Source organism: Oncorhynchus mykiss, chromosome 30 (assembly GCF_057628025.1).
Source record: "Oncorhynchus mykiss isolate SJ-2025 chromosome 30, ASM5762802v1, whole genome shotgun sequence".
Taxonomy (NCBI): domain Eukaryota; kingdom Metazoa; phylum Chordata; class Actinopteri; order Salmoniformes; family Salmonidae; genus Oncorhynchus; species Oncorhynchus mykiss.
In genome coordinates, this window is record NC_143051.1 from 28,204,536 (window position 1) to 28,223,390 (window position 18,855).

The following is an 18,855-nucleotide window of genomic DNA, read 5'->3' on the forward strand; positions in this document are numbered from 1 at the left end:
CGTCTGGCTGCTCTGATGCAATGTGGAGTAACATGCGACAGACACAAAATGGAGCGAATCACACTGTAATGTTTATGTGCTACATAGCTTCTCAAATCCCTTTTCATTACGGCTGTTTATATCCGCGGAGAAAGCCATTTGGAGGCTGTCCAGCCAGCCTGTCTCTGGGCCTTGTCTGTAGCCTGTAGCCTTGGGTAGAGAGGGTCATTGTCGGTAGTGGCAGTGACGCTATCCCTGATATATATTTTTTTCTCCTCTCCGCTTGAGCCTTCCTCTGCGCGCACACACGCACACACACGGGTGGGATAATGCCAGATAAAGTGGTAGATGAATAACCCCCACTAATATTCTCATTCAGTGTTACATAACAGGTACTTCTATATGCGTGTATGCCATGGCTGGTTGAACATTGAATGGGTCTAGGTCTGAGGCTGCTGCTGCGGCCGTGGTTGCGTTGTGAAGGGAAGGCTGATTAAATTTAGCCAGCAACTCCCAGAGCTGACTAGAGCCGAGGGCAGCGTGGGTTAATGGATTTGCAGACATTCAGGAATGTAAATTGGAGGAGATATAATCCCCGATCCTCTCGGATTCACTCCGCTGCATCGGCCTATAAAACAACGTTATTGAAAAAGCCCCAGTCGGCGCTCTTTCATTCCCTCCCCTCCTCTCCACCTATCTTGTTCCCGATGAGGCACATGGTGAAGTATGAGGGGTACGAGAGAGAGGGGCTGGCGTGGTCTTTCCACACACTGTCTATGACGGGGAATTCGGCCAGAGATTTGGCCCTCTGCTTCCGTTGGAACAGCTTGAGAAGAGGAAGCTCTCTGGGGGCAGATTTTTTTTTTTATACACCACTTGGAACTGCTTTTCCAACCAGCTTTAGAGATTCCTGAGGCTCTGTAGCCTAGAAGTGAGGACCACGAGAAGTGCTATTTTTCGGTAACATGGATGTTAATCAGATGATTATAAATGTGTTATTTTTTTCTTCTTCAGTTAACGCCCTTGATTGGTCGTTTAAACTCCTCATTGTTTTTTATTTTAAGTCAACCATTTTGGTTGTAATTACGCCTGTCTAGTTAAAATTCCAATCATAATAGACTGTTTCAGCCTTCATTATAATTTGCCTGTGGTTCTGAGGCACATGAAAAGGCCCATAATTGAGGATAGGGAGGAGGGAGGGGAACAGGCCTGGAAGAGGGAGGAGGGAGGCCTGGGTTATATTTCTCTGTCTCTGGGAGCTGACAGACGGAGTCTCTGCGCCAGAGAGGCTGTTAAACCCAGCACCACCCTTCTCCCCTCTGTCTGAGAACCAGCCACTGAAGATATAACCTAGCTGTAGACCAGACGCCAGTGACCAGAGGAGCCAGCCCAACAGGCTTCCTCCATTGGACTCTCTGGGGGCTACTGAATAAAAAGTGGGAGCAACAGGCTTATTTTGGGCCCTCGGGAAAGGTTATAGGATAACATTGTCCAGTCTCATCCTCCCCTATTTCTCTCTCACTTCCCCAGAAAAAGATCCCTCGTCCACCCATCGGACAAGAGACCTCACCCTGTGCCCCATCGGTCTGCTAGCTATTGACCCTGTGACCCCAGTGAAGGCAGTAATTGCAGCCATGTTGTTAATGAAGCAGGTCATTTGGAGCTGATTGGGAGTTTGTTGACTCTAAGTCACCCTGACCTCTGTCACTGTGAGAAAGGACTTCTTTTTTTTTTAAGTGCTGGAGAACTGGTACAGATGTGCTATGTACCACACTCCCATACAGTCAATCAATCAAATATATTTATAAAACCCTTTTTACATCAGCAGATGTCACAAAGTGCGTATACAGAACCCAGCTAGCCCAGTCCTCTACAGGTCTTAGCTAGACTGATTCCTGCACCTCAAACCTAGTCCAGACGTGGCTTCTTCTCACGTTACACATTGGGCTCTACTCCTAAACCTTATTGAATGACCCCTAACCCTAATAACAATGGACTGGCGTCTCGGCTCTGTCTACATAGGGAGCTATTCAAAGTATCATTAAAGTATCACGTTTGGCCACGCTGCCGTTTTAGTCCTGTCGTGACGAAGCTGCATTGTGGGTACTGACTGTTGTGTAGGCTTACGAACTGTATTCTGATGTGATGTGCATGTGATTCAGAAGGTTCCGATATCACTGTCATTCATTACTGCATTCAAAGTAACCCTAACCCCATTGGCTCCCCTGTTGTCTGCCATACAGCAGGATGCTTAATTCAAAAACGAGTCGCTGGTTAATGATGCTTAGCTTAAAGCTCACTTTGCTGCACTACACTACAACCAGGTTATATAATGATATTGATTGTATAGATTTGGTATACATTTTAATTTGATAATGACTTTTTGGTTTGATGTCTGACTAATTCTAGCTTCACCATATCTCATTTCAGGTTACTCCTCCTGGCCAAATGAAGGTTGGTTACGTTTATGCATTTCTTTTTAAAGTCCTCATGATCTAGACAGTAAATGTTAATAAAACACAATGATGTATTTCCCATTTTTACATGAATACACTACAACATAGACCTGTGATACATGAGATGAAAATGGAATGTAATACAATGTAATGATTCACAACATTAGGCCTACTCGAGGCTCATTTGTGACCATTACGACGCTTTAAACCGATAAACCACAATGTCATTAAACTAGTCATGATAACAATGGAGAATGAGGTGATGCAGACAAACCATCGCTTTCTTTTCCCTCTGCTGTCTCTAATGGCCACAAGAGACCAGACTCTCGTCCTACCCAGTGGTTCCATCCTAACACAATGGATGGTGACCTCCGTCAGCTGGCCATGGAACAGCTTGCTCGATTTACTTTAGGGCAGGGTTCCCAAACTGGTGGCCCGTGGGCTAAATTCAGCCCATGGGTGATTTTTATTTAGATGTTTTCTGAGCAACGTTTTTTGTTAGACGTGAAAGACTGTAAAACACCAGCAAATCAGCTCCAAGTGATTTTAATTGAGGTATTCTGTTACAAACTAGTCCCACACATAATAGAGATATATATATATATATATATATATATATACATTGAGTTTACAAAGCATTAAGATCTCTCCATGACATAGACTGAACAGGTCAAAGCTATGATTCCTTATTGATGTCACTTGTTAAATCCACTTCAATCAGTGTAGATGAAGGGGAGGAGTCAGGTTAATGATGAAGGGGAGGAGTCAGGTTAATGATGAAGGGGAGGAGTCAGGTTACAGATGAAGGGGAGGAGTCAGGTTTAAGATGAAGGGGAGGAGACCGGTTAAAGATGAAGGGGAGGAGACCGGTTAAAGAAGGATGGTTAAGATTTGAGACATGGGTTGTGGATGTGTGCCATTCAGAGGGTGAATGGGCAGACAAAAGATTGAAGTGCCTTTGAACAGGGTATGGTAGTAGGTGCCAGGCGCACCGTTTTGTGTCAAGAACTGCAATGCTGCTGAGATTTTCACTCAACAGTCTCCTGTGTGTATCAAGAATGGTCCACCACCCAAAGGACATCAAGCCAATTTGACACAACTGTGGGAAGCATCGGAGTTAGTTAGTTTTAGACACCATGAGATTTTAAATCACCAGTTCTGCTTTTATGACATTTTCTGGGATGCTGTGATTTTACAGTATTGCATGGTGCACTCTCAGACGACTGCAGTAGCTCTCTCTCTCTCCTCTCCACACAACTGCTCGGTAGGTTCTCATTGGTTTTAACCTGCTCTGTCTCTTCTCTCTCTCTCTCTTCCCCCCCCCCCCCCCAGGTTTGTCAGCGTTGCCCAGTAACATGGCGTACTTTGGGAGCTCTCAGGATGAAGATGAGCTGGATGACGATGAAGAGGAATACGAGGATGTGAAGCCAGACATCAGCGTGGCATCTACTTCCTGTCAGTCCACGCCCAGGAAGGGCAAACCCCCAGGAAAACATGCCATCAACGGCCACGGTACGACAACGTCCCCTTACCTCTTATCTACCCAACAGTAAGAAACTGTCATCTCTCTCCTTTTCACCAACCTAACCCCGAACTGCCCTGACCAATCACAACACAGATATTTAACACTCACCAATCACGGTTGAGGGCCGAAGTGGAACGGGTGGAATGGACCTAATACGTACAAGAGACCCACATGTGTAGAGCTGTCTGCAGCCGAGCATGTCTGAGTTAGTCTCCACACTCTCTCTCCCTCTCTGAGGGAGCATTCCATCTTTCCACTCCAATTAACACTAGGAGGGAACAGAGGTAACAAGGTGTTTATGCATTCAGCTCACAGCTAGCCAGGGAGGAGGGGAACAGGGACGGAAAACAAGGAGCGCACACCCCACAGCCCCGCCTCTTACATGCACACACTGTACGCTGCCCAGACGTGGAGAGATGGACAGCTTAACAGGAAAGTTGGAAAATCTCTCGAGGGAAAGTGTGTGTGTGACTCTGAGGGGCGCTTGTCTTAAGGAAACGCGTCACGTTAAAACAGAACTGTGCCAGTGGTGGTGAAAGCTACAAGCAGGCAAAGCCACACAAGAACCATCTACATGTTATCAGTGGCATATGCTTGGTGTTGCTCGCTGTGTCCCAGACGCTGTAGTCCTCCCTGTGACAACATATCCTCCAGGCCAGGCAATCCCCATGGAAACAAGGCCAGTGTTTCAGTTCTTCCTCTAGACTTGCAGACAGGGGTTTAGAAAGTGAGCACTTGGACATAGTAGCGTTTACCAAATTAGCCTGTCCTATGGCAGCACACTCGCTCTCAGTACAGTGTTAGGCCTGGGCCGTAAGTACCGTAGAAGCCTGTCTCCCAGTACACTGTCAGACCTGGCCAGTACAGTACACTATAAGGCCGTGTGTCAGATGTGACACTTTAAAATGCAGCATGGGCAGGACTCCAGTAGTTTATATGAGCTGCAAGGCACAGAGAAAGAGCGAGCGAGAAACCACAGAGCTCTGCTTTCATTACCCTGCACCTCAATAACCCCAGCCATGTTTACATTTCTAGATTAAACACCTTTTATTGAGTTGCGTTTTCTGGTAGCTTTTTAAAAAGGGACTTTGGCAGATGGAGTGGGGGTGAACCTCATAAAATATGAAGCGAGAACTATTGAATATGTGTTAATTGAATGGTTCAGACAGTTAATATCAGTGTTTCTGCACTAGTCTGAGGTTAGCAGGGCTGTAGTCTGGTGCTTGACCAACATAATGTTCCCCACAAGTGACTGTACAAGACTGGAGAAAATATTTCATTGACGTTATAAATTCTTGTTGAGGTTTTAATATACAGTGCTTTCAGAAAAAAACTCACACCCCTTGACTTTTGTGTTCCAGCCTGAACTTAAAATGGATTAAAATGAGATGTTTTGGGGGTGTCACTGGACTATGCACAGTACACCATAATGTCAAAGTGGAATTATGTTTTTCATTTTTTTTTTACAAATGAAAAGCGGAAACGTTTTCAGTCAATAAGTATTCAACCCCTTTGTTATGGCAAGCCTAAATAAGTTCAGGAGTAGAAATGTGCTTATTAACAAGTGACTTAAGTTGCATCGACTCACTCTGTGTGCAATAACTACCTCATCTCTCTACAAACTCAGTGGCCTTGTTATTTAGACTGTCCGGTCCGAGATTGGAAGATTGGGCGTTCGATCCTTGGCCGAGTCATACCAAAGACTGTAAAAATGGGTCCTGATGCGTTTCTGCTTGACACTCTGCATTAAGGAGATTGATTGGAGATAAGGCCCTGCGATAGACTAACATTCTGTCCAGGGGGTGTACTTGTATACCGAACAAAAATATAAATGCAACATGTAAAATGTTGGTCTCGTGTTTCATGAGCTGAAATTAAAGATCCGATTTAATGTTTCATAGGCACAAAAAGCTTATTTTTCTCAAATGCTGTGCACAAATGTTAACATCCCTGTTAGTGAGCGTTTTATAACTTGTCAAGATAATCCATCCACCTGACAGGTGTGATATATCAAGAAGCTGATTAAACCAGCGGATCATTACACAGATGCACCTTGTGCTGGGGACAGGAAAAGGCCACCCTAAAATGTGCAGTTTTGTCACAACACAATGGGGGGTGTATTTATGTCTGTAATAAAGCCCTTTTTGGGGGTAAAAACTCATTCTGATTGGCTGGGTCTGGCCATTAAAAACACGTTTTCACTTTTTCATTATGGGGTATTGTGTGTAGATGGGTCAGAAAAAAATATGTTTCATCCATTTTAAGTTCAGACTGTAACACCGCAGCATCCTTCTACACAGATCTGAGATCATCTTTTCTCTACTTTTGGTCCAGTGTTCAACCTTCTAAACTGATCTAAGATCATCTTTTCTCTCCTGTTCAGTGTTGAATGGCCACAGCAAGTCGCCCCGGGACAGCCACAAGCCCAGAGGGAAGGAGTGGGTGCAGGTGAGGGAGCGCAGTGAGAGGGCCGAGGCCCGGAGGGAGCAGGCCCTCAGCCAGCCAGAGGCCACAGCCAGGGGCCACACTACCAATGGACTGCCTCACAGGAGGGCTGCAGAGGAGCCCCGCAAGCAGGTACTGTATCTATACCTGAACAGTATGCTTGGTTAATTCGGCTAATATGTAACTCTCTATAACGGTCATAAAGATGGCTGACCAGCATGCTTCAGTAACCACCAGGCGAGAGCAGACATTATCATTAGACGAGCAGTAATGTGTGACGACGATGAACATATTATTAATATAGTAACGTAACAGCAGCATGCTCAGTGTGAAATCCCTGAGCTCCTTTCCTCTCCTGCCTTTGAAACACAATCATTACACAGATGCAGTCTGTTACTATATTTACTACTGGAGCTGGGCTGTCAAATCTGCCTTCCTGTCCAAGAAGGAGCTCTGCTAAGGAGGAGAGGATGACGGGAGGAGGGAGAGTACCTTTGGCCCAGTTTAAAATGCACATTGTGGTTCTGACAGTTACATGAGCTAATCAGAGGGGAGCACTGGGGGCTTTGCCTCTCGTCAGAGAGAGCAGCATCATGACCGGCAGCTCGGCTCCCCCAGACAGCCGGTACACCGGAGCCGGGCCACGCTGTCTCATGTCGATGCCGGGCCTGGCGGTTTTAAGTGCCGCCAACTGACTAATTAAGGAACAATGAATCTCAATGAGCAGGGGAGAGCCAAGACAAACTACGCTGAAGTGATTGGCCTTTGTTCTAGCCCTCTGCCCTCTCTCTGCTTTCTGTCTCTCGCTCTCTCTGTCTGTCTCCCTGTGTGTGTGCTCATGTGTTGTACTGGCAGATTCACCGTCCTTGGCAACAGAGCTCCAATAATTTTGAGGCATTCACATTTTTAGTCTTCTGATATTAACTGTGAGAGTGCAGCATCAGGGCGATATCCAATCCCCTGGCCGATAGCACCGCGATCATGATCCCTAGTCTGTGGAAGGGAATCAGCCATAGTTCAAAATGATTATCATACAAGAACCCATTGGCCCTGTTTATACAGCATTTAGTTAGCGCAAGCCAGACTAATGATATTCTGTGAAATCTGAACTTAGGGATGTTTGGTCAGGAAAATTGAGCTGCTGCTCCTGTCTCCTGTTGACCTTTGTCTCCATTTTAAAAGTCATTATGCTGAAGACTATTCATGTAGACAGACCTTGAATACCATCTTTTCAGCTATCACATTGATGTGCTTGTTTTTATGTACTTTTGAGTGCTACATTGTTTGTGTTTTTTTAATTTTATTATGTGTGTCCGTTTCTCTATGCGCTGGAAGAGTCACGGTTACGCTTCCTGATCCGGTCTTTTCAAATTGGTTGCTGAGCTCTAGATCTCTTCCTATGGGCTGCTGAGCTGCAGTGGATCCAGTCTGTTCCTATGGGCTGCTGAGCTGCAGTGGATCCAGTCTGTTCCTATGAGCAGCTGATTTGCTGTAGATCCGTCCTCTTCCTATGGGCCGCTGAGCTGCAGATGTTCCGTATTTAATCTTCCCGCCATCCTGCAGATGGACTATAGCAACACATGATGTCATCCTGAGCCATCCCCCGCCTCCCCCCTCCTCTCTTTCCACTCACATGGGACCAAAATCCACTTCAGAGAGTTGGCTGTGGTTCTGTTCTCTCTTGTTCCCTCACTCTTTCTCCCTCTCCCTCGCTTACTCTGTCTGTTTCCTGTAATGATTTTTCTTGATTTTTTTTCTCGCCAGTCTTTCAGTGCCTTCTACAGGGGCTTTCACCTTCTCCACAGGGCTGGGATGTAGCCCGTCTCCTCTCTCTCGCTCCTCTCTGTCTCAGACCAGACTATTACAGAGCAAAGGCCGCTGCTCACATGCACACCAACCCTTGAGAGAGTTGTGCAGCAGAGTAGAGCCAGTGAGCCCTCTAGTGGTGAAACTAAAGTAGACAACCACCACCCAGCTCCGCTGTGCCTTTGTCAGCATATCTGTTTTGGTCACAGCTGGCCCACTGGCTTTCTGTTCTATTCTTTTGGTCGTGAAGGCAATATGGATGAGTTTGACCCTTAAGCAAGGTGTTTAAATTCTGCAGACAGAAGTCTCTGAATCTGATGTTGTCTTTGGTTATAGCTCTATCCCTCTAGAGTTGAGAATCTGATGTATTTGTTGAATCTTTGGCATCGTGCTGCTTTGAGACCCTGGCAGACGTCACACTGCGTTTAGCCACTCCGCCATCCATCACTCTGGCCTGCCGGGGCGACGGGGTTCGCTCTCTCTCTCTCTCTCTCGTGCTCTCTGTCTGTGTGTGTATTTTTCCACTATTGAGGGGAGCAGGATTTATGAAGGGGGTCACATTTCACTCCCCTTATCTTTTAATAGCCTCTCTTTGTGTTGGCTGCACCTGATAGAAGCAGGGCTGCAGCTGTATTGTACTCCTAATGCAGAGGTGTTCAGGGGGCAGCAGAGGGAACAGAGAGAGGGAGACAACTCTGCTTCTTCCGCTGGTGGGTTTGGATGGCTTTATTCCCCCAGCTGCGTTTAGCCAGTGAGGCCCCCGATGTAACTTAAGCTAGCTACATTTCAGAGCTCACATGTTCAGCAGGGGTTCTCAGATCTGCAGGGTAAAAAACTTTTATTTGAGGCATTAAAGGCGAATTAAAGAGCTTAAGGAAACTATACCAAATAAAACTGTCTTCATGTGCTGGGATAGAGTTTCAAGTCGTAACCTTTTTTTATGTAGTGTTCTCTACATACAGCAGTTGGCTCTAAAATTAAAGCCTCACTCCTATTTGGGCCGGGATGTTTTTTTTCAGGTGTTGAAGCTAACATTGTTTAGTTTTCTTGCCCTGTGAGGAGTGTTTGTCTACAATAGCAGATTTAAAAGTACAACAACCCATGTATAGGCTTCATTGAATAGCTGCAGTTTAAAATGTTTGCTTACTAGTTTGTACTTCTTCAATGTGAAGCCACAGCTCCGGAGGGAGAGAGAGCGTGTGTGTTATAACACAGAATGTTTATGAACAAATGTTTCTGATCTCTCTCTCTCGTTCTCTCTCTTGCTCTCAGGTCTTTAAAGTGAACGGCGTCACACGGCTCTCCCAGCCAGGTGTGCACACGGCCGGTGCCCAAAAAACGAAAGACTTCAGACTGCCGTCCAAAACTGTGACGGGCCAAGTCACACACACCAAAGCAAAACGAGAACTGGTCAAGAAAACCAAACTGAACCACCACAAACACAGCACTGCTGCTACCCATAGAGCCCATAGCAACAATCACCACCGCAAACACAGCACTGCTGCTACCCATAGAGCCCATAGCAACAATCACCACCGCCACCAGCGACTCCCCCTCTCCAACTCAGGAAAAGCCCAGAATAGCAAAGCAAAAACACGCAAACAGGTGCTATTATCCAATGGGGTGTACAAGGTGGCTAACGGGGGCGGTGTGCGCCTCAACGGTCGCCTCTGTGCCAAGCAGGAGGTGGGCAGGCAGGGGCGTGAGGGGCTGAGGAACTCCAAGCGGAGGCTGGAGGTGGCGGTAGCAGCCATCGGGGCGGTGGCTGACTCCCAGGGTCAGCTGGTCATCCTGGAGAATAACCCCAACCCTAAGAAGACAAAACAGCACCAGACCAGCCCTCTGGAAACACGCAGTAAGAAAGCATGTCAGGACAAGACCTTGGTCCCCAACGGACACATTGTCATGGAAACCACCCCTCCCCCGACCCTGCTAGCCCCACCCCCTCCCCCGACTCCTCCCGCCACACCACCAGCCAATCCAGAGCCAGAGCGTCAGCGGCCCAAGCGGGCGTCAGCCGGCAAGCTGATGTTCATCAGACAAGCACAGCAGCGGGGGCAGGTTGCCTCTAACCCTAACCACAACCGCTCAACTACCTCAGAATCCCCTTGCCACACTTCTGGACACAACCCTGGACATATCCCTCACAAACCAGCAGAGCCCCGGCCTGACAGGGAGTGGGAAAGGGAGAAGGAGAGGGAGAGAGAGAGGGAGAGGGCGGAGAGGAGCAGGGTGAGCTGGGCGGCGTTGGGTGAGGCGCCAGTGTTCTGTCCCACCCAGCGGGAGTTCCAGGACCCCCTGGTGTACCTGGACTCTGTGCGGGAGGGGGCGGAGCCCTGCGGACTGTGTCGGGTGGTTCCCCCGGCTGATTGGCGCCCAGAGTGCAAACTGAACGATGAGATGCGCTTTGTGACCCAGGTGCAGCGCATCCACAAGCTGGGCCGTCGCTGGGGCCCCAACGTACAGAGGCTAGCCTGCATCAAGAAGCATCTCAAATCTCAGGGCATCACCATGGAAGACCCCCCGCTCATCGGTGAGTCTAACTCTTAGACTGTCCCTACTTTACCAGCCACACACACACTTAACCCGATCCCCCTGGTCGTTGGTTGGTCTGACAGTCAAACACACATATAGGCTGGACGAATGTCTCAAAACAAACCGCTTTAGCAAACATTGGGTCTCGAAGGTATTGACAATACAATAAAATGTTTGTTGCATTCCACCAATGGTATCTGGTATTTTTACTGCAGATGTCAATAACAAAACTCAGATGTATGTCTGTGAGGCAGTAAAACCACAACCTAGCATGTTGCTTGACACCTTAGATTTCTCACTCAGGAGCTTTATGTGTTTTTACACTGAAAGAGGCTGTTTATCTGACTGAAATAAATGTTTGAGTCTGTATAAGCATGCGGCCGATGTTGTGCTATGACTTATCGAAGAAGTGTTAAACTCATGGCCATTGACCCTCACCCATTCCTCTCTCCCCAGGCGGCTGTGGGGTTTGGGTTAGGCTTAACCCTGTATCTGACCCCATCTCCCTCTCTTCCTCCAGGTGGCTGTGAGGTTGACCTGGCTCGGTTCTTCCAGCTGATTAATGACATGGGCGGCATGCAGCAGGTGATGGACCTGAAGAAGTGGAGTAAACTGGCTGATCTGCTGCGGATCCCCAAGTCAGCCCAGGACCGTCTGGCCAAGCTGCAGGAGTCCTACCTCCAGTACCTGCTGTCGTATGACTCTCTGTCCCCCGAGGAGCACCAACGCCTGGAGAGGGAGGTGCTGCAGGAGAAGGAGGGCTTGGAACGCCTCAGGGGGCCCCTGGAGGGCCACACAGAGAGGAACCTGGCCCTGCCGCGCTACGAGCCTAAGAACGGGCTGGCCGGCAGTCTGGTGCAGCGCAGCAACGGTCAGCTGTGCAGCCGGCTGAAGGAGCTGGACAGTCAGCAGCTGAAGGTGGGACGCCGGAGGCTGTTCGCTCAGGAAAAGAATAATGGGGACAAGACACAGCAGGAGGAAGAGGAGGCGGATATGGAGAAAGGTGTTCTCAGTGACCAGCACAAGTGTATTTACAAGGTGAGGCACAGGAAACAACAATGCACATCCTTTTTAAAACTGCTTTTTTGTTCATTCCTCTCACGCCTCCCACGTTATCTAGTTCCAGTCCTGCTAGCTTTATTCTGTTGTTCTAGCTGATGGAATGTAGGTCAGTGCTGAGCTGGTTGAAATGGAGCCACAGACAGCAGGCCTCTGCTTCTCTACTCCACATCTCCCTGCCCTGCCTCTCTCTGTGTCAACCCTGCCCACACTTCGGCCTACACACACATACAGTTGAAGTCGGAAGTTTACATACACTTAGGTTGGAGTCATTAAAAATTGTTTTTCACCACTCCACACATTTTTGGTTAACAAACATCTACTTTGCATGACACAAGTCATTTTTCCAACAATTGTTTCCAGACAAATTATTTCACTTATAATTCACTGTATCACAATTCCAATGGGTCAGAAGTTTACATACACTAAGTTGACTGTGCCTTTAAACAGCTTGGAAAATTCCATAAAATTATGTCATGGCTTTAGAAGCTTCTGATAGGCTAATTGACATCATTTGTGTCAATTTGAGGTGTACCTGTGGATGTATTTCGAGGCCTACCTTCAAATTCAGTGCCTCTTTGCTTGACATGATGGGAAAATCAAAAGAATTCAGCCAAGACCTCAGAGAAAAAAAATGGTAGACCTCCACAAGTCTGGTTCATCCTTGGAGCGTTTTCCAAATGCCTGAAGGTTCCACGTTCATCTGTACAAACAATAGTACGCAAGTATAAACACCATTGGACCACGCAGCCGTCATACCGCTCAGGAAGGAGACGCGTTCTAGCTCCTAGAGATGAACGTACTGTGGTGCGAAAAGTGCAAATCAATCCCAGAACAACAGCAAAGGACCTTGTGAAGATGCTGGAGGAAAAGGGTACAAAAGTATCTATATCCACAGTAAAACGAGTCCTATATCGACATAACCTGAAAGGCTGCTCAGCAAGGAAGAAGCCAGTGCTCAAAAAACGCCATAAAAAAGCCAGACCACAGTTTGCAACTGCACATGGGGACAAATATCGTACTTTTTGGAGAAATGTCCTCTGGTCCGATGAAACAAAAATAGAACTGTTTGGCCATAATGACCATCGTTATGTTTGGAGGAAAAGGGGGAGGCTTGCAAGCCGAAGAACACCATCCCAACCGTGAAGCACGGAGGTGGCAGCATCATGTTGTGGGGGTGCTGTGCTGCAGGAGGGACTGGTGCACTTCACAAAATAGATGGCATCATGAGGCAGGGAAATTATGTGGATATATTGAAGCAACATCTCAAGACATCAGTCAGGAAGTTAAAGCTTGGTTGCAAATGTGTCTTCCAAATGGACAATGACCCCAAGCATACTTCCAAAGTTGTGGCAAAATGGCTTAAGGACAAGGTATTGGAGTTGCCATCACAAAGCCCTGACCTTAATCCTATAGTTAATTTGTAGGCAGAACTGAAAAAGTGTGTGCGAGCAAGGAGGCCTACAAACCTGACTCAGTTACTCCAGCTCTGTCAGGAGGAATGGGCCAAAATTCACCAAACTTATTGTGGAAACCTTTGGAAGGCTACCCGAGACATTTGACCCAAGTTAAACAATTTAAAGGCAATGCTACCAAATACTAATTGAGTGTATGTAAACCTCTGACCCACTGGGAATGTGATACTATTATTCTGACTTTTCACATTCTTAAAATAAAGTGGTGATCCTAACTGACCTAAGACAGGGAATTTAGGATTAAATGTCAGGAATTGTGAAACTGAGTTTAAATGTATTTGGCTAAGGTGTATGTAAACTTCCGACTTCCACTGGATACACACACACACACACGACAGCTTCCTGACCCAGACGCTCCCCCTGCTGCTCTTCTCAAATCATATCGCATTTGTCACATGCGTCAAATACAACAGGTGAAATTTTACAGTGAAAAATCTTACAGTGAAATTCATACTTACAAGCCCTTAACCAACAATGCAGTTCAATAAATTGTTTTTAAATAAAATAAAGTTAAAAAATACAGAGTAACACAGTAGAATTACATAACAATAACGAGGCTATTTACAGGTGGCGCGGTACTGAGTAAATGTGCAGGGGTACAGGTTAGAGGAGGTGTGATGTAATATAGTTTCTAACCCTAGCCTGCTGTGTGTCTGTGATCATGACATCTCAAACGCCGTTCTGGTCTGGATTCCATTTCAATCGTTTCCCTCCCCAACACAAGCAGACCCATAAGACAATTACAGTAACCCAGAGACAGCACAGGCAGTTTTTATCGACGCCATCATGGCCCCTCCAATCTGACGAGGCATCCCAGGGAAGGTTCATATTAGCTAGTCATGCTCAGAAACGTTCGACATGGCGCTGCAGAGACTTGCATACAGTACACTCGGGTCATCCAGTCTTTCATTTTTCATTGCATCATTTAGCCCTGGTGTGTGTATGGCTATATGTTTCTCTTAAAGGCTCGTCCATAGGCTGGTATTTGCTTTTACAGGGTACCTGACTCTGTTTGATGCTAGTTGTACTATGTGGCCAATCTTGTGTTGCAGGGGAAATCTGTATCTCTCACAAACTTCTTTAGGATAGCCAGGAACACCATGACCATGTGCTTTAACAAAGAGCCCGGTGCTGCCGAGGTCGAGGTAAGAATGGCACGTCTTAGTCACTACTGTAAATTAAGCTTCTTTTTTTTTTTTGTGTGTGTGTGCACATTTTATCGATCACTGCTCACTTCTCCTTTTTGTCTTCCTTGACAGCAAGAATACTGGAGGATAGTGGAGCAGAGGCACTGCCATGTGGCAGTGCATTATGGGAAAGTGGACACCAACACACACGGAAGTGGCTTCCCTGTGGGAAAGTCCGAGCCATTTTCTAAGTAAGAAGACCCAATGTCATCACACACTAAACATAGAAATACCCAATATGGTCCCACATTATTACGTTTGGCTTCATAAAGCCTTCATAATGCCTTCATAAGCACTACATACATGTGTTAATCTATAACCATATCTCATGCTTTTATAAATGGTTCATAAATTTGGCATAACTGACAATCACCAATGTTTCATAACCCGCTATGTCAAATATGATACAGTATGACAGATTTATAAATGCTTTGTGAAGCCTCAATTTAATTATTTTTAAGAGGTGCTTATGCCATAGAGTGGGTTATGTCGTATTTGACATTGGCGGTTATGCCACATTTGTGAACCCTTTTATAAAGCATGACCTACAGTTATACATTTGTAACACATTTGTGTAGTGTTTATGAAGGCTTTTATAAGCTGCTCGTTATTTATTTAACAATATCTCTTGACTGGCCACTGTGGAATGACTGTCCTCCATCTGACCCTGACAGTGACTGTTTGTGTCCCCCATCTAAACCTGACAGTGACTGTTCACTCTCCGTTTCAGACATGGATGGAACCTCACTGTCCTCCCAAATAATTCTGGATCCATTCTGCGGCATCTTGGAGCCGTGCCCGGTGAGATTTCTACCCTAACCCCTGATCCTCACTCTAACCCTCACCCCTGATCCTCAACCCCTCTCTCACACAAACCCTCCCCCCTGAGGCACCTCTCTCTCCTTTAGACAATGGGAAGATCTCAGTTGCATCCTCCTCGTCTCCTTCCCTAAACCCATTGGATAAGAATGCCAGAGGTCCCTCCCTTGTGACCTTTTCCTCCAATGGGTTTTGAGAAAGAGCTGAGGAGAGAAGACGCTAGGAGTATTGCGATCTTCCCATTGTGAGGCCTGTTGTGGTCTCTGCTGTTTTAAAACGGACTCCTCTGTCTCTCCGTAGGGGTGACCATTCCCTGGCTGAACATTGGCATGGTCTTTTCTACCTCATGCTGGTCTCGAGACCAAAACCGCCTTCCGTACATTGATTACTTACACACTGGTGCTGACTGCATTTGGTAAGTATCCCAACATGACCACCTCTGCCTCTCTTCCTCCTCACAGGTACATGTGTACTGTACAAGGACATTACAAAGATATGTGGTTTTTCTAAGGGGACATGGAATTAGCACCCATCTCGGATCAGGCTTGTAATTAGCTGATCAAATTCCATCCTTCTTGAACACACGGCAGTCTTTTGGAAATATGTATTTATGCCAAAGTGGCTCTCTTTAAAGCCACCCAGAAATGACTGGGCGGAAGCAAAGCCACAGACATTAGTGTGTTGTGTATTTGACCTGTTATGAAGGCAATGTTTATTCTCTTTGCATTAGCCCAACTTGAATGTACTGGTAATGAAGGGGTTGAGAAAGGGCATTGGCTGTAGACATCCAGCAGCCCAACCCCCTCCCTCCCCATGTGTTCTACCTGCTCATTGGTGGGGACACAGGTGAGTAGCAATGTGCTAGGAGGTTCCTGAGATGACGGCAAGTCATAATCAACATCATTGACCGCCTGCTCTCTTGAAGTATGAATGTTCCCCTCATCTTTTCATGGTGTGTCTGCATGTATTAGGCCAGGGGTTCCCAAACATTTTCACTCGGGGACCCCCCGTCCAGCACACGCCATGTTTATTTCTATGTGCACAAGAACTGCTCATGAGACAAACTGTTCACACCCCTCTTGGTGGTGGAGAGAATTTCCGGTTTAAAGCAGATTTCCTGCGATTCTACACATTTTGTCATGGGGTGCAAAGAAAATGTAGTTTTAAAGCAAATTTTCTTCCAATTCTGTCTAATGCCATGTCTAATGTGTATTCTTGTGATATTTGAGTAACCAAAAAATTACAACAGTATCTATGTGCTACAACATCTAAGTAAAAAAAAAAAAAGTTAGGTGATCTGGACATTTCTTAAGTTATAAACAGCTCGATAAAGGTACACAATATATACGAAAGTATGTGGACAGCGCTTCAAATTAGTGGATTTGGCTATTTCAGCCACACCCGTTGCTGACAGGTGTATAAAATCGAGCACACGGCCATGCAGTCTCATATACAAACATTGGCAGTAGAATGGTCTTACTGAAGAGCTCAGTGACTTTCAAAGGGGCACTGTCATTTTATTTATTGAACCTTATTTTAACTAGGCAAGTCAGTTAAGAACAAATTCTTATTTTCAATGACGGAATCTTGGATTGGCGGATGCAAGGAGAACGCTACCTGCCCCGCATGCATAGTGGCAACTGTAAAGTTTGGTGGAGGAGGAATAATGGTATGGAGCTGTTTTTCATGGTTTGGGCTAGGCCCCTTCGTTCCAGTGAAGGGAAATCTTAACGCTACAGCATACAATGACATTCTAGACAATTATGCACTTGTGGCAACAGTTTGGGTGAAGGCCCTTGTTTCAGCATTTCAAAGCCCCGTGCACAAGCGAGGTCCATTCAGAAATGGTTTGTTGAGATCAGTGTGGAAGAACTTGTCAGGGCTCTGTGCAAGCCAGTCATCAACCCCATCGGACACCTTTGGGATGAATTGGAACGCCGGCTGCGAGCCAGGCCTAATCGCCCAACATCAGTGCCCGACCTCACTAATGCTCTTGTGGCTGAATGGAAGCAAATCTCAGAATGGAAGCTGTTAAAGCATGGGCGGGGACCAACTCCATATTAATGGCCATGATTTTGGAATGAGATATTCGACGAGCAGGTGTCCACATATACTTTTAGTCATGTAGTGTGTGCAATGACTAACACAAGAGGAACTGATGATGAACTACCCAATTTTGGAAATGCACCTGGCGCCTTCTACGATTTATAACTTTCAAGTGTAAGTTTAAAGCTGCCCCCTCGCATCCCCTAGTTTGGGAAACACTGTCCTAGAGTTACAGGAAGGGGCCAGACAGCCTGTCTACACGTGCCAGAGTTACAGGAAGTGCTAGTTTGGGATGCTCTAGAACAAGCGTAAGTCTGTTACACTATTCCCAGAGGACCTAGTTGTCCAGTTCTATAATGCAATCAAGATCCTCCATTTTACAGATGAAACCACAGGCCATGATCCGTACAGACTGTGATTCCCCACAGGAAAGCGGACACTCAGGCTGTCATTCACTCTGTCAACCTTCTCTCTCGCACCTCTTGAGGCAGTGCATAAGCACAGGCCTTCCTCTGACTGTTCAAAGCTGAGGGGTTACACTGCACAGTTGATGTCCTGCATACCCCCCCCCCCCCCCCCCCCCCCCCACACACACACACACACACACACACAGTTGAATGAGCCTGAGTGGTCCCCTCTCGCCCTGCCAGGTATTCTGTTCCTGCTGAAGAGAAGGTGAAGCTTGACAAGGTGGTTCACACACTGCTGCAGGCCAATGGGACCCCTGGGCTGGAGATGCTGGAGAAGAACATCATGATCTCTCCGGAGGTGCTTTGTCAAGAGGGTATCAAGGTCCACCGCACCGTCCAGCAGAGTGGTCAGTTTGTGGTCTGCTTCCCGGGGACCTTTGTGTCCAAGGTCTGCTGTGGCTACAGTGTGTCGGAAACCGTTCACTTTGCCACCCCCCAGTGGATGAACCTGGGATACGAGGCTTCTAAGGTAAGGCTGGAGCTGCTGTCTGCTGCCTCCTTGTGGCCATTTAGAGATATAGCTCATTGTCTACAACAGTATCTCTAGAACAGTGCTGCTCACCCCTGTATCTGGAGAGCTACTCTGTCCTGTAGGTTTTCGCTCCAACCCTAATTTAGCACACCTGATTCTAATAATTAGCTGGTTGATGAGATTAATCAGGTTAGTTCATTGGGGGTGGAGCTGAAACCTCCATGAGGGTATTGTAGCTCTCCAGGACAGGGTTGGTGAGCCCCGCTGTACAGTCTATGCACAATTTTGTTCCTGTTGATTAGTGTAGTGTCATGTGTAATCTGTAATGTAGTTTAATCTGGCTGGTACAAAAGTCTGTAGAACATTGACAGAATATTCTGTTAACCCAGTGTCTCTCTGCCTTCCATCTGTAGGACCTTAAATGCCGGCACATAGCCAAACCCTTCTCCATGGAGAAGTTACTCTACCAGATCGCCACGGCCGAATCGAAACGCGAGAACGGACACCTTCTGACAACAATCTCCGCTCTTCTCAAAGACCTCAGGTGAGTAGCCATGGAAACCGGTCACATCAAAACATGG

The 18,855-nt window shown here is 46.7% G+C and overlaps 1 protein-coding gene across 1 annotated transcript in view; it reads left to right on the forward strand.

The window, feature by feature from the left end:
- LOC110488210 (protein Jumonji) overlaps positions 1 to 18,855 on the forward strand; it is an 85,312-nt gene that overhangs the window by 62,625 nt on the left and 3,832 nt on the right. Inside the window, exons 5-15 of the mRNA XM_036971818.2 lie at positions 2,410 to 2,433; positions 3,768 to 3,947; positions 6,344 to 6,537; positions 9,484 to 10,744; positions 11,267 to 11,784; positions 14,333 to 14,425; positions 14,540 to 14,658; positions 15,198 to 15,268; positions 15,587 to 15,701; positions 17,983 to 18,271; positions 18,688 to 18,818. Of these exons, the coding sequence (XP_036827713.1) occupies positions 2,410 to 2,433; positions 3,768 to 3,947; positions 6,344 to 6,537; positions 9,484 to 10,744; positions 11,267 to 11,784; positions 14,333 to 14,425; positions 14,540 to 14,658; positions 15,198 to 15,268; positions 15,587 to 15,701; positions 17,983 to 18,271; positions 18,688 to 18,818 (2,995 nt within the window). The remainder of the gene's footprint in view (positions 1 to 2,409; positions 2,434 to 3,767; positions 3,948 to 6,343; positions 6,538 to 9,483; positions 10,745 to 11,266; positions 11,785 to 14,332; positions 14,426 to 14,539; positions 14,659 to 15,197; positions 15,269 to 15,586; positions 15,702 to 17,982; positions 18,272 to 18,687; positions 18,819 to 18,855) is intronic.